Source organism: Misgurnus anguillicaudatus, chromosome 25 (genome assembly GCF_027580225.2).
Source record: "Misgurnus anguillicaudatus chromosome 25, ASM2758022v2, whole genome shotgun sequence".
Lineage (NCBI taxonomy): Eukaryota > Metazoa > Chordata > Actinopteri > Cypriniformes > Cobitidae > Misgurnus > Misgurnus anguillicaudatus.
Genome location: NC_073361.2, coordinates 30,983,590 through 30,996,029, shown reverse-complemented (window position 1 = coordinate 30,996,029; position 12,440 = coordinate 30,983,590). Strand labels below are relative to the sequence as shown.

General features: G+C 36.2%; 2 protein-coding genes across 2 annotated transcripts in view; one reads left to right on the top strand and one right to left on the bottom strand.

Moving 5' to 3' along the window:
• The window catches only part of LOC129425815 (immunoglobulin kappa light chain-like), a 688,217-nt gene that overhangs the window by 636,444 nt on the left and 39,333 nt on the right, over positions 1 to 12,440 (top strand). The window lies entirely within an intron of this gene.
• Positions 1 to 12,440, bottom strand: part of mybpc2b (myosin binding protein Cb) — a 33,210-nt gene that overhangs the window by 11,418 nt on the left and 9,352 nt on the right. The window contains exons 4-17 of the mRNA XM_073864304.1: positions 10,207 to 10,266; positions 8,764 to 8,912; positions 8,296 to 8,413; positions 7,999 to 8,047; positions 6,035 to 6,094; positions 5,792 to 5,955; positions 5,574 to 5,706; positions 4,243 to 4,367; positions 3,700 to 3,797; positions 1,954 to 2,152; positions 1,676 to 1,841; positions 1,489 to 1,595; positions 1,370 to 1,399; positions 1,075 to 1,217 (exon numbers count right to left, since the gene is read on the bottom strand). Coding sequence (XP_073720405.1) covers positions 1,075 to 1,217; positions 1,370 to 1,399; positions 1,489 to 1,595; positions 1,676 to 1,841; positions 1,954 to 2,152; positions 3,700 to 3,797; positions 4,243 to 4,367; positions 5,574 to 5,706; positions 5,792 to 5,955; positions 6,035 to 6,094; positions 7,999 to 8,047; positions 8,296 to 8,413; positions 8,764 to 8,912; positions 10,207 to 10,266 — 1,601 coding nt within the window. The remainder of the gene's footprint in view (positions 1 to 1,074; positions 1,218 to 1,369; positions 1,400 to 1,488; positions 1,596 to 1,675; positions 1,842 to 1,953; positions 2,153 to 3,699; positions 3,798 to 4,242; positions 4,368 to 5,573; positions 5,707 to 5,791; positions 5,956 to 6,034; positions 6,095 to 7,998; positions 8,048 to 8,295; positions 8,414 to 8,763; positions 8,913 to 10,206; positions 10,267 to 12,440) is intronic.

The window sequence follows — 12,440 nt, the reverse complement described above, 5'->3', positions numbered from 1 at the left end:
GGGGACACATTTTAAGTGAGATCAAGGTTACATCGTGTTACCTTTTAAGATACATTGTTACAGTTCCCTTTCGAGGGAACTCCCACTGCGTCACTGTGGTGACACTTTGGGGACGCCTCCAGGGGTAAGTGTGTCTGAATGTGTATATCAAATTCAACCAATGGTAAGGCTTAACGACATAGACAGGGTAACACGGGAGCCAGTAAGTATATCACTATCTGAAATATTGTCAAAGACGGCGTTACAGGGACGCAGGAAGTATGGCAAGAGAGACGCAGCGTCTCGTCCCCTTCTCAGGGAACAACAGTTACATACATAACCCGAGACGTTTTCATGTGTCAAACACAAAAAAAAGCGAAAAAGCATTTTGGTATGAATCAACATTCACATACAGAAGATATAAGCATTTAAAGCAAACAGTTTAGCATTAAAAAGTCTAGAATTTTTATGATATTATCCTACACTACACAGGGAATAATATAGATTTTTTTTTTCAGAAAACTTAGATTCTTAGAAACTTAGTATAAGTAGCAGTTTTAATGACCTGTATCTATGTATGTATATTTTCAAAAACTTCCCATGGCCTTGAATCCCCCCCCCAGATTCACAAACTTTCAAGGATTTCAAGGACCCGTGAGAACCCTGCTGAAGCCAAAACGTTATTTACTAATTTTAAACTCCGTGTATGTTTAATAATAATTATTCCGAATCTGATCTCTAACAAAATTCCTTCACAAAAATGCAGATTTTTGCTAAAAAAAGTGTATTAATAAAGAAACATACCCATATTTAAGAGTTCATAAACAGAGAAAAAAATATAGATAGGATGACATGTTTTTTTCCCGCTTTGTTTGTTTGTTTAAAAGCAGAGGGTCTGGTCTTTCATTTGATATATTTGTATCTTTATATATTTTTAGACGAAAATTTCCCTGGAAGGCATTTTGTGAAACTTTTGTGAATTCACAAAACAATACTTGCGGGCAACTTTAAAAAAAGTCTGGCGGGGAATTAGTTAATTGTTTCATAAAGTTAAGTTACATTTTTGAGGTCAACGTCACACGGGTGTACAGGTACCTTGTCTTGCTTCTTCCAGGAGACGGTAGGCGCTGGCTCTCCTGTAATTTCCACATCCAGACGCAGCTTGTTTCCAGCAACGACAATGATGGTGTTCTGAGCAACCTTGTTACCACCTACATCCAGATGAATCTTGGGAGGTTCTTAAAAAGATCACGGACAAACAGAGTTAGAGAGCAAATGGTCCCACATCACCTAATTAATATTCATGAGCCATGTCGATGAGGTTCACTCAACACACAAAGCAGAACAAAGTTATTATTTTGTACTTAAGCAAAATCTGTGTGAAACTTACCTTGTCTAGGTACGTAGTCAATCTTGATTTCTGCATGAAAAACAACAGTTTGATTATGAACATGCCAAAACAAATGTCTATGGTTTGTACAGTGAAATGATTTTAGGGTTTAGTCTCACCCAGGAAGTTGAGTTTAGCGGATATAGAAAGCGCATATCCGTCCGGGATGAAAGTGTAATCGCCAGCATCTTGTGGCTTTACGTTGTCAATGACCAAACGATGCATCCTGGAATCATTTTGGAGTTAATGTGGAATATCAAACATGGAGAATGACACTACTTTAGCTTGTATTTAAGAGAAGCCAACCTGCCAATGTGAGTAATCTTGATGCGATCACTCGGTTGAACTTCCACGCCATCTTTGAACCATTTTCCAGTGACCTTCTCATCTGACACCTCACACTTGAACAACGCCTGCTCGGCCGATTTAACCGTGAGATCTGCGAAACTTTGCAACACCTCCAGTTCCTTCTCTGGGTGTTAAAAGAGCGGAAAAAAGTTAATAAAGATGAGTTTTTGCATAACCTGCTAAAGTGCTTATTAATGAAAAAAATGGATGATAATGAGGTGAGATAAAGGTGTTACCTTCAACGATAAGTTCACCCTTTGAATGGCCTCCATTAGTAAAGACGTAGAACATCCCATTGTCCTCAAGTTGAGCCTCTTGGATAATCAGCCAATGACGTTTGCCGTCCTTTTTAAAGCGGTACTTTGTGTTTTTATCGTCACGTGTCAGCTCCAAGTTTTCAAACATCCAGATTACATAGCACATAATAAACGTACACTTCATCAAAATGGCAATTTAACTTTAGCAAACCAAAATTTTTTATTTTCGACAATGTATTTGTTTCAGAGATCAGTTTAGCCACTAGCCAGACCCCAAAAAATAAATACAAATCAAGGGCCCTATTTTAACGATCTAAGCGCATTGTCTTAAGCGCACGGTCTAAATGGGCATGTCGGATGCCACTTTTGCTAATTTAACGACGGGAAAAATGGTTTGTGTGCCGAGCGCACGGTCGAAAAGGGTTGTACCAATTCTAGTAATGAGTAATGGGTGTGTTTTTGGCGTAATTTGTAATAAACCAATGGGAGTCTCATCTCTCATCCCCTTTTAAAGCCAGTTGTGCTGGTGATATGACTAATCCCTTTTTAGATGACGGACTTTGTAAACTGAAAAACTAAACGCAGGAAGAAAACCCCCAGTTTAAGAATAATGTTAAAAAATTATGTTGTTTTCATTTGAATTGAAAATTTAAATTTTTTTGATTAAAACTTTTAAAAGCCTTTTTCTTTCAGTCATATAAGTACAAATAGCAGTCTTTTAATTGCTGTAAATGTAGGCTATTGATATCCTACATAATCATTGTAATCTCATAAAATAATTTGCAAATATGCAATAAAAGGTTTGTACTCTAAAAATACAAACAAGAGATAAAGAATTTACAAAAAACGTGTGGAGAGCCAAAGCTTTTCAGCACTGGAACAGTGCCATATGGGATTTTTTAAAAGCATTACTTAAAATGTTTCTCATCTCACCATATCCACAAGTCATCATATACAATAAATACGTGGGGTAGCATTTAAAAAACATTTAAAAATAGATGCATTTATTTACTTACCAAGCTACAGGTGAAGCAGCTCTTTACGCCTTTTCAACGCCTCATAATCGGTCCTCATTTATGTCCAAGAGACTCAATAATAATCTTTTATATTTCAATCATTTAATCTTTTTATATTTGAAAAGCGTTTTTGTGCTGCTGAGCATTCATGTATGTGATAAGCAAACCACCGTTGTCGTCCTGTATAGGCGCATATTTCTAAAGCGCTCTTTAAATAACAAAAAACATATTGCATACACATTTTACTTGCCTCAAAATAGCAACGTGCCAACAATGCGCCTGAACACACCTCGTTTTTAGATCAGAACACCCATGGGCGCAAACATGGGCGCAAATGCATTTGGTATTTAAACATGGCGCTAAACGTGAAAATTATAATTGCGCCGGGTCAAAACTAGCAAAATACACTTGCGTCGCGCTTTGCGCTGCATTGGGCTGTATTGCGCCGGGTGTATGATAGAGCTCCAAAAGTTTATTTCGGTTTAGGCATGTAAACGCAACAACGCACATGTGTCCAATGAAACCGTCTACATGCTTTAGAACAGAGGTGGGCAAACTAGGGCCAAATACGGCACTTTTATCTGGCCTGCGAAGCAGTTTATAATTAGATTAAACATTGTGTTAAACATAGGCATGGTGGCCTAAGACTATTTTTGGTTGTCATTAGTAAGGTAAAACATTTATATCTTGTGTGTGTTTACCAGATTACGTGTGCTCCCTCTTCAGACACTTCAATCTCAAACTCAACTCTCTCTCCAACCACAACATGATAATCATCCAGCAGTTTAGTGATGGTAATTGGAGGTTCTTTAAGACAACATTACAGTATTTCTACTAGAAATATGAATTGTTTATTTTTTACATATAGCATCTCAAATTAAACATTTTCATAAATGTCAAGACAAATTTTATTTTATTGTCTGTGAAATCCAAGATGAAGTTTCATAATCTAATGATGAGATTTGAAGTTTGTTTTCACATTTCACAATTTTTGATATGACCTTACTCAGTCAATATTAAAGTTATCAAGGTTATATTTTCACAGAATGCTCTTTTCATTGTGTAGGATGAGTTTATGTAGAAAACAATAAATTTCAAAAAATTACTTCAGCTGGGATTTCACAGATTCGGTCACATATTGTTTTTTAGATGAGAATCAATAAACTTCAGCCTATTGTGTACAGCCTAGTGTCACTGCATACCTGAAAGTCAGATGAGTTTAATGATGAAATGGTCATGGTTTGATACGCACCTTTAACAAAGACCTCAGTGAAGCATTTATCTTCTCTGACCACACATTCATAAGCCGCATCATCTGCCAGGCTACACTTATTAATCGTGAGTGTTCGAAGGTTTCCATTCGCTTCCATAATGTATCTGTTAAAAAACAAAGAGCCAATAAAATCAGTTAAAGGTCACCAACAAGCAACAGGTGGAGTCATTTGTTTTCACATTGCAACATAAAAATGCAACCAAAACGTTAGGTGTTACAGTAACTTTGTCGCTGTGTGTCGCCAAAGTCATTTTAAGGAAGTTGCGTCACACCGCCACCATATTTGCGCAGCATACGACAAGTCTAGAAGTGTTACAAAGTCCCTCCACCAGAGGATGTCATTCTTTAACGGTTGACGATTGGCTCTCTATACTGGAACTAGAGCGGCCATATTGACCAGTGCGATCTCCACGATCTTATCAATACCAGTGACGCATCTTGGTAATATTAAATATCTTTGGTGTCGCTTGTTTCTTTCAATGAAGTCGTTCCTTTTTGAGGAAAAACGTTTTTTGAGGAAAACATTCCAGGATTTTTTCCCATATAGTGGACTTTAGTGGACCTCAGCACCGGTTTGCAGTTTCAATGCAGCTTCAAAGAGCTCTAAACGATCCCAACCGAGGCATAAAGGTTTTATCTAAGGTAACCATCGTCATTTTTGCCCCAAAAATGTACTTTTCAATGGGATTACTTAATACGTAAACTTCCGCTTGAGCATCACACATCTAGTGCAGAATGAGAAGTTGTGGATTAAATGTACTTTTTTTGCAAAAATGAGGATGGTTTTGCTTGATAAGACCCTTATCTTTCGGTTGGGATCGTTTAGAGTCCTTTAAACCAGCAATGAAAGTCTAAACTGTTGAGGTCCACTTAAGTCCACTATATGAACAAAATCCTGGAATGTTTTCCTCAAAAAAGATAATTTCTTGACTGAACAAAGAAAGACATAAACATCTTAGATGACATTTTTATAAATATTCCAATATTCCTTTAACTATAAAAATATGAGTGTCTGTTCTCTTAGTAAATGATGAAATAGGGATGACGTGAACTACATTGCTTCAATCTCATTGGTAGTTGCCCCCGAAAGTCGCTCGTCATTTGCATAAACTCTTCTTAAGTTTGACAAGTATATTGTCAAATTTTAAACTAATTTAACAATACACCAACACTACAATGGTTTCCACTAATAATGGCATATGGGCATTTGAAAATGTTGCAATAACTTTCACTTGATCTTGATGAATCGCTTAGTTTAAATGAGCATCATTTTATTTCACGACTGAGTGTGTATTTGTGTATTCTCTCACTTGGCAGAAGGTTTGATCTCCTGGCCGTTTTTAAGCCATTTGGCCTCTGCATTAGGATCGGTCAACTCCACAGTCAGGACTATTTTCTTTCCTTTATTAACCGTGTAATTAGATTCAAGTCGTTTCAAGAATTCTGTAGAAACATCCACACATGAATACATACACAAACAGAAGACTCTGTTACGTATTTTTGCTTTTGTGCCTTTCGTTTTTCGTACCATCGCTGACCTTGGGCTCGACTCTCATCTTTTTAAGTCGTTTCAGCATTCCACGCAGGTCAGTTATGCCGTATTTAAATGCAATCTTCTCGTACTCGCTGGGGTGGGCGCTCTTCAGAAGTTCCCAAACATCTATCTCCTCCTCTGGTTCGGGTTTCTTGGTCCTAAAGCAGAACAGATGAAATGTGCTCTAAACAAAAATCACAATCTTCCCTATAGGTGAGGTTTTAATGGACTGCTTACTTTTTAGCGGCTTTAAGAAGAGCGCTGAAATCCAGGTTTCCTTCATCTTCTCCAGCATCTCTACATAGAGAATAAAACATAATAAACATCATATTTTACAACTATATTTGCTTCATACATACAGAGTGCTGCAGGGATGATGTATTTTTGTAGGCCAACCCAGTTAGCGACTGGTTCTCTCGCAAAAAGCCCATTCATTTTTCCCACAGACTTTTCACAAAAATAAGCTTTGTGTTTACCACAAAAGTTTATGACACAAAATGTTATTATAAATTTTTATAAGTGTAAATGTGTTTACTAAAAATATAAAAGGCTGAATTTTGGCTTCAAAATTCCTAAAAGTTGTGTTCATCTGTGAAGACAAAACGTGTAAGTATCATAAACCTTATTAGTTTTGCAATAATCCAAAAGTCTATGTGAAAAAAAATGAATGGGCTGTTTTGCGAGCAAACCAGCATCTCGCCAACTTCCGGGTTAGCCTACAAAAATATGTCATCCCTGCAGCATTCTATTATAATATATGAGGAGCTCAGATGCAAAAGCCTCTAAAGACCAGCTCCGTCAAAAATGAGATAATGATATTAAAGGAAAACACCACGGTTTTCAATATTTTACTATGTTCTTACCTCAACTTAGATTAATTAATACATACCTATATTTTTTTCAATGTGTGCACTTAATTTTTGTACAGCGCATCATGAATGTGTTAGCATTTAGCCTAGCCCCATTCATCCCTTAGGATCCAAACAGGGATGAATTTAGAAGCCACCAAACACTTCCATGTTTTCCCTATTTAAAGACTGTTACACAAGTAGTTTACACAAGTAGTATGGTGGCACAAAATAAAACATGTGAGGTGCACTTAGAGGGTTTCGCACATAGACTGTAAAAAAAGATGGACGACGCGACGTTGCCTCCCTCCATTGTAATGAATTTAAGCCAAAAATGTCCAACCATGGTTGCCGCTATGTTACGTAAAAATGTCAGTTTGGAGCCAAGGCATGCGCAGAAGAAATCATCCATGGAGCCAGAGGCGGAGTCGCGGTATCAAACTTCCGCGCGACCAATTCAACCACACCAATCATAACGACACGCCCCGTTTCTATAGCATCAAATTACTAGCTAAAATGAAACTTATCACAAAAATGAACACTTGAACATATCAGCGTGATAACAACTACTTGAAAGGACCAAAACCATATTTCGGAAACTTTTATTGGAAGTGTAAATATTTTTATTTATTTAGAGCAGAGTCCCATTCGTTTGAATGGATAGGGCGGGGTTTATGACTTGTACTGCAGCCAGCCACCAGGGGGCGATCAAAGAGCCAGCGGCTTCACTTTTCAAGAGTTATGAGGCACACCCAGTTTCTCATCTGAGCTCTTCATATTTCTCACAGATTGTACTGACCTAAAACCCTGTTCTCCTCACTTAATATAAAGAAAGTGATCCTACAAGCGGACAATTAGCATTTCCATAAGATTTCAAAGTGTAAAAGACACACTCCAGCCAAAAATCTAAATTCTATGCAATATTGTAAGAACATTATCTAGATTTTAAACTTTATAAACTATAATAACTAACTTCTGGTAACGACGCCATCTTGAACTCTCGCGTGAATCTCCAGGATAGAGTTGTTATCGGAAGCTAGTTAGTTTATAGAGTTTAAACCGCAAAAGACCTTAATTAACCCCTTGCAGCCGTATATGGATGGATGCACTTTTTTAGGCTCCAAAGTCAGAAGTTGTTCCCTGATCCCTGTTTTCTACCATAAGCTTGCAAAAGCAAAGACATTTACTAAAATAACTTCAAATGTGCTCGTCTGTAAGATGAAGGACGTATGTATCTCAGATTGCTTGAGGGTGAGTAAATCATGGGGTCATTTTGATATTTAGCTGGAGTATCGCTTTAAGAAACATCTATTCCATCAAAGGAAGCTGGTCTTCAGTTTCATGCACACTTACGTTCTTTTGAAAGCAGACAGAATATCTGCTGGCCCCTCTTGTTCTGCGACTACAGAAAAAAAAACATGCAGAACAGTTATCTACAAATGTTCACAATGAGATGTGGGGTTAATTCTGTTGCGTTTGAACTCTTTTGTGTGTGTATAAGACATCTGAATTAGTCCTCACTATTTGACATCCATTGGCCCAATCATTTATAGATTAAGATCTATAATTTCTATAAGGTGCTCACCAATAACTTTAGAGGTGTGTGTTTCTGTGTGTGTGTGTGTGAGTGTGTGTGTGTGTGTGACTGACCCTCCACATCGATCTCAAAGGTGCAGCTGTCACATTTGTCTTTAGCAGATACTTCACACCTGTATCCACCTGCATCTCCAGGGACGACCTTGACAATCTTCATCTCATATGTGTAGATCTTAAGGTGACAGGGTGAGCGAGTAAGAAAGAGGGAAGAAAAGTGGCAGTGTATAAGTCAGTGCCTTAGGCGTCACCAAATCATAGCATCATTAAAGGACAACATTTAGCAGATCTGCACATGAAATTAACAAAAATGATTATACCCACAACTGCGTAAAGAATTCATTTCTGTAGAAAAAGCCATGTATGTGCTCTTGTATTTGTTATTAAAATGATTTTTGAGTGTTTTTTTGTATGAATTGTAATAGTTATGCATTTGATATTCCAATTTTGACTTGCAACAATTAAATGCTCGACTAGAACTCAGTCAGCAGTCATTTAATCCAGCACAGATTCAAAGCCTCTAACCTTGGTGTTTCTGTCATAAGTCTCTTTAAACTGGAAATGTTTTCCTGCTTTACTGCCGATGTCCATCCACTTGCCCTTCAACCACTTCATGGTGGGTTTACGGGTTAAAGTAGTGGAATCCACCTTAACCACAAACACGGCATCTTTACCTGTAAATAACAAAACAACATTCATTCCATTACTACTCCTGAGTTTGATGCTGATAATTATTTATTACTGCTTATAACTTTACCAGTCTAGATCCTGGTGTTAAGAGAAATATCATTGGGCTGCTATGGAAATAATGAAAGTCTATGGGCTCTATTTTACACCCGGCGCAATGCGCGACGCAAGTGTCTTTTGCTATTTTCCACCCTGCGCAATTACCATTTTCATGTTTAGCGCCACGTTGTTTAAATAGCAAGTGCATTTGCGCCCCCTTTTGCGCCCATGGGCGTTCTGGTCTGAAAACGAAGTGTGTTCAGGCGCATTGTTGGCGCGTTGCTATTTTGAGGCAACTAAATGTTTTTTGTTATTTAAAGAGCGCATTAGTAATATGCGCCTATAAACGGGAGGACAACGTGGGTTGCTTATCACACACACATGAATGCGCAGCAGCACAAACACGTTTTAAAGTATGAAAGAATTAAGGATTGAATGTAAAGGATTACTAATGAGTCTCTTGGACATAAATGAGGACCGATATGAGACATTGGTAAGTAAATAAACGCTTTGCTTTAAACAAATGCATCTTTTTTAAAATGTTTAAATGCTACCCTATGGATTTATTGTATATGATGACTCTGTACCTGTGGATATGGTGAGATGAGAAACATTTTTAAGTAATGCTTAAAAAAAACTGTCCAAGTGCTTAAACGTGCAGAGAGCCGTTTGTAAATTCTTTATCTCCTATTCGTTACAAATAAAGTACCTTTTCTTACATACTTGTAAATTATTTTTGATGATATTGGATAGCCATATATTTAAAGCAATTAAAAGCCTGCTTTTTTACTTCCATGACTAAAAGAAAACGGGTTTTAAAGATTTAATAAAAAATAAAAATTTCAATACAAGTGAAAAATAACACAATTACTTAACATTAATCATAAACTGGGGATCTTCTACCTCCGCTTAGTTTTTCAGTTTACAAAGTCCGTCATCTAAATAGGCATTAGACATAGCGCCAGCGCAACAGGCTTTTAAAGGGGATGAGAGCTGAGACTCTCATTGGTTTATTGCACATTACGCCCAAAATACTCCCATTACTCATTAAAGAAATAGGACCAACGCTTTTCGAACATGCGCTCGGCGCACAAACCATTTTTCCCGTGGTTAAATTGGCAAAAGTGGATTCGGACACGCCCATTCAGAGGTTGCGCTGTGCACTTTAGACAATGCACTTAGATCAGTAAAATAGGGCCCTAAATCTCTAGTTCTCAAAGTCAAACAAATGTGTGTATATACCTGCGATGGCCGTTACACTTTCTGGCTTTTCCACAAACAGTCCTGTTAACTCATGTGGCTCTGCATGAGAAAGAAGATATATTGTGTAAATACAATCACACAAACATGTACAGGAAACTTGAATATTCTCATCACATATACGAAAGAATTAAAGGGGTCATGACCTGTTATTTTTATTTTAGTAGGTACTCTGAGGTATAATCATAATAAAAAAAATTTACCCAAACCATACACAATAATGTAATTTATGAATTATTCCACCCCATTTTTCATCCTTTGATGAAAATACAAAAGCTGTAACTGGGGCATTACCCTCTCAAAAAGTACATATAGAGTGCATAGTAGTATCAAATTGGTACCAAATGTAAACCTATCTGTACCTAAATGATACATATTAGGATGTTTTAAAAGATTATGGTCCCGGTGACAGTTTTTGTATCTGTAATACGGCAAAAAATATTTTCAAATATAATTTCGAGTATATTTTAAAATATACGAAAAATGAACATACTGAAATATATTTTGAAATAACATACCAATATACTTTTTTTATTATACTTACATTTATATTTGCGTCGATTTGGAAAACTTGTTTTAAGGATTGACTGTAGTTTTCAACTACAAAAATATACTTATAATTTTATATTTTATACAAACTTATATTTTGGCCAGGAACATATATTTTTAGCCATATGGGTTGTAAAATTAGAAATGTATTTGTTGCCGCTGAAATACATTTTGAAAGATATGTTAATATGTGAAGGTTAAAACTAAATATATTTTCAAATTAAAAAATGTATTTAATTAAGCTTCACTTTCTACAAAATGTATTTAGCATACGCTGTAAAAAATTTCTGTAGAAATTACAGTATTACTGGGTATTACTGGCAACTAGCTGCCAGTAACTTACTGTAGATTTTACATTTATGTTATTTACTGGCAACAGTTTGTTCAAAGTTAAATGAACATGACATTTTTTTAGTTTTTAGTTTTTATCTTCTACAGTAAGTTACTGGCAACCAGCTGCAAAATTACAGCTAATTTTTTACAGTGTATATTTTTGGCCGTATAGGTAGGGCTGGAAGTTGATTCCAAAAATAATAAATTCCTCGAAGGTAGGAACTGATTCCATTACAGGGAATCGACTAATTTCTATGAGGCTTTCTAAGCACAAACACCGACTTGTAGTTTATTTCATTGGTCAACTCAATCACAGAAAAAAAAAACATAGATGATCAAGTCTAGAGCTGTAGGATCAATCTTACTGTTGCCAGTGGGAGGAGCTAACAATATGATGATGTCAAAGTGGGTGTTGATATATTGCTGTAGTGAGGTCATATGAAAATGAATCTGCACTTCTGATGTCACATGACTAGAATCTTAGACTCCGCGTTTTATTTAATTTTATACAACACTGTTTTATGATACCAAGACCACTTATGTCAAAATAATTTTATTCCTCATGTCATGACCCCTTTAAAATAATTGTAGGCAACACAAAGCACGCTCTCTTTTCATTTTAAATATTCCATGAAAATATTTAAAATATATGCTTATTCAAGCATCTGCACTGCAATACCACATTGCGTTGTTGTTTAAAGCAACATTCATAACATTCATAAACCCAGAATGTCCATTGCATTACATTGTAAGCAAAAAACAAACAAACCAAAAAATACAGGTCAAGTTAAATATAAAAACAGATAAGCATTCCCTAATCTAGCAAATTCATCCATATATAAAGTACAGACTTACAAAATAAAATCAACCTAAATTTACAGTACTTTATTAAACACAGGTATTAGCTTCATGCACAAGTAAAGGGCAAAAACAATTCTTGTTTTCACGGTTTTTGCCAACTCATGGCAATTTGAACATATTTTATGATGTGGCTAATTTGTATTCATTTGTACAACCACTTTTGTACGATTTGCTTTCGCCCCTTGACGTTGCGGTTAGGGGCAGGGTTTCATTGTAGTTTTTTTAAACACAAATAATAATAATTGTACATATTTGTATGATTCACTTCATATGAATTCATACGAATTAGCCAACTTCTATGATACGTACAAATTCCCAAAAGATCAGGCCGTTTTTTTTGCGGGAAATTTTGTTGTTGTGTTAAGGCAAGCAAATTATATTGACAAATACTATACCATATACAGTAATGTGAAAAGCAATTGCCCCACATTATGAAAAAGAAATATTAATATGTTTTTATACACATCACGCCA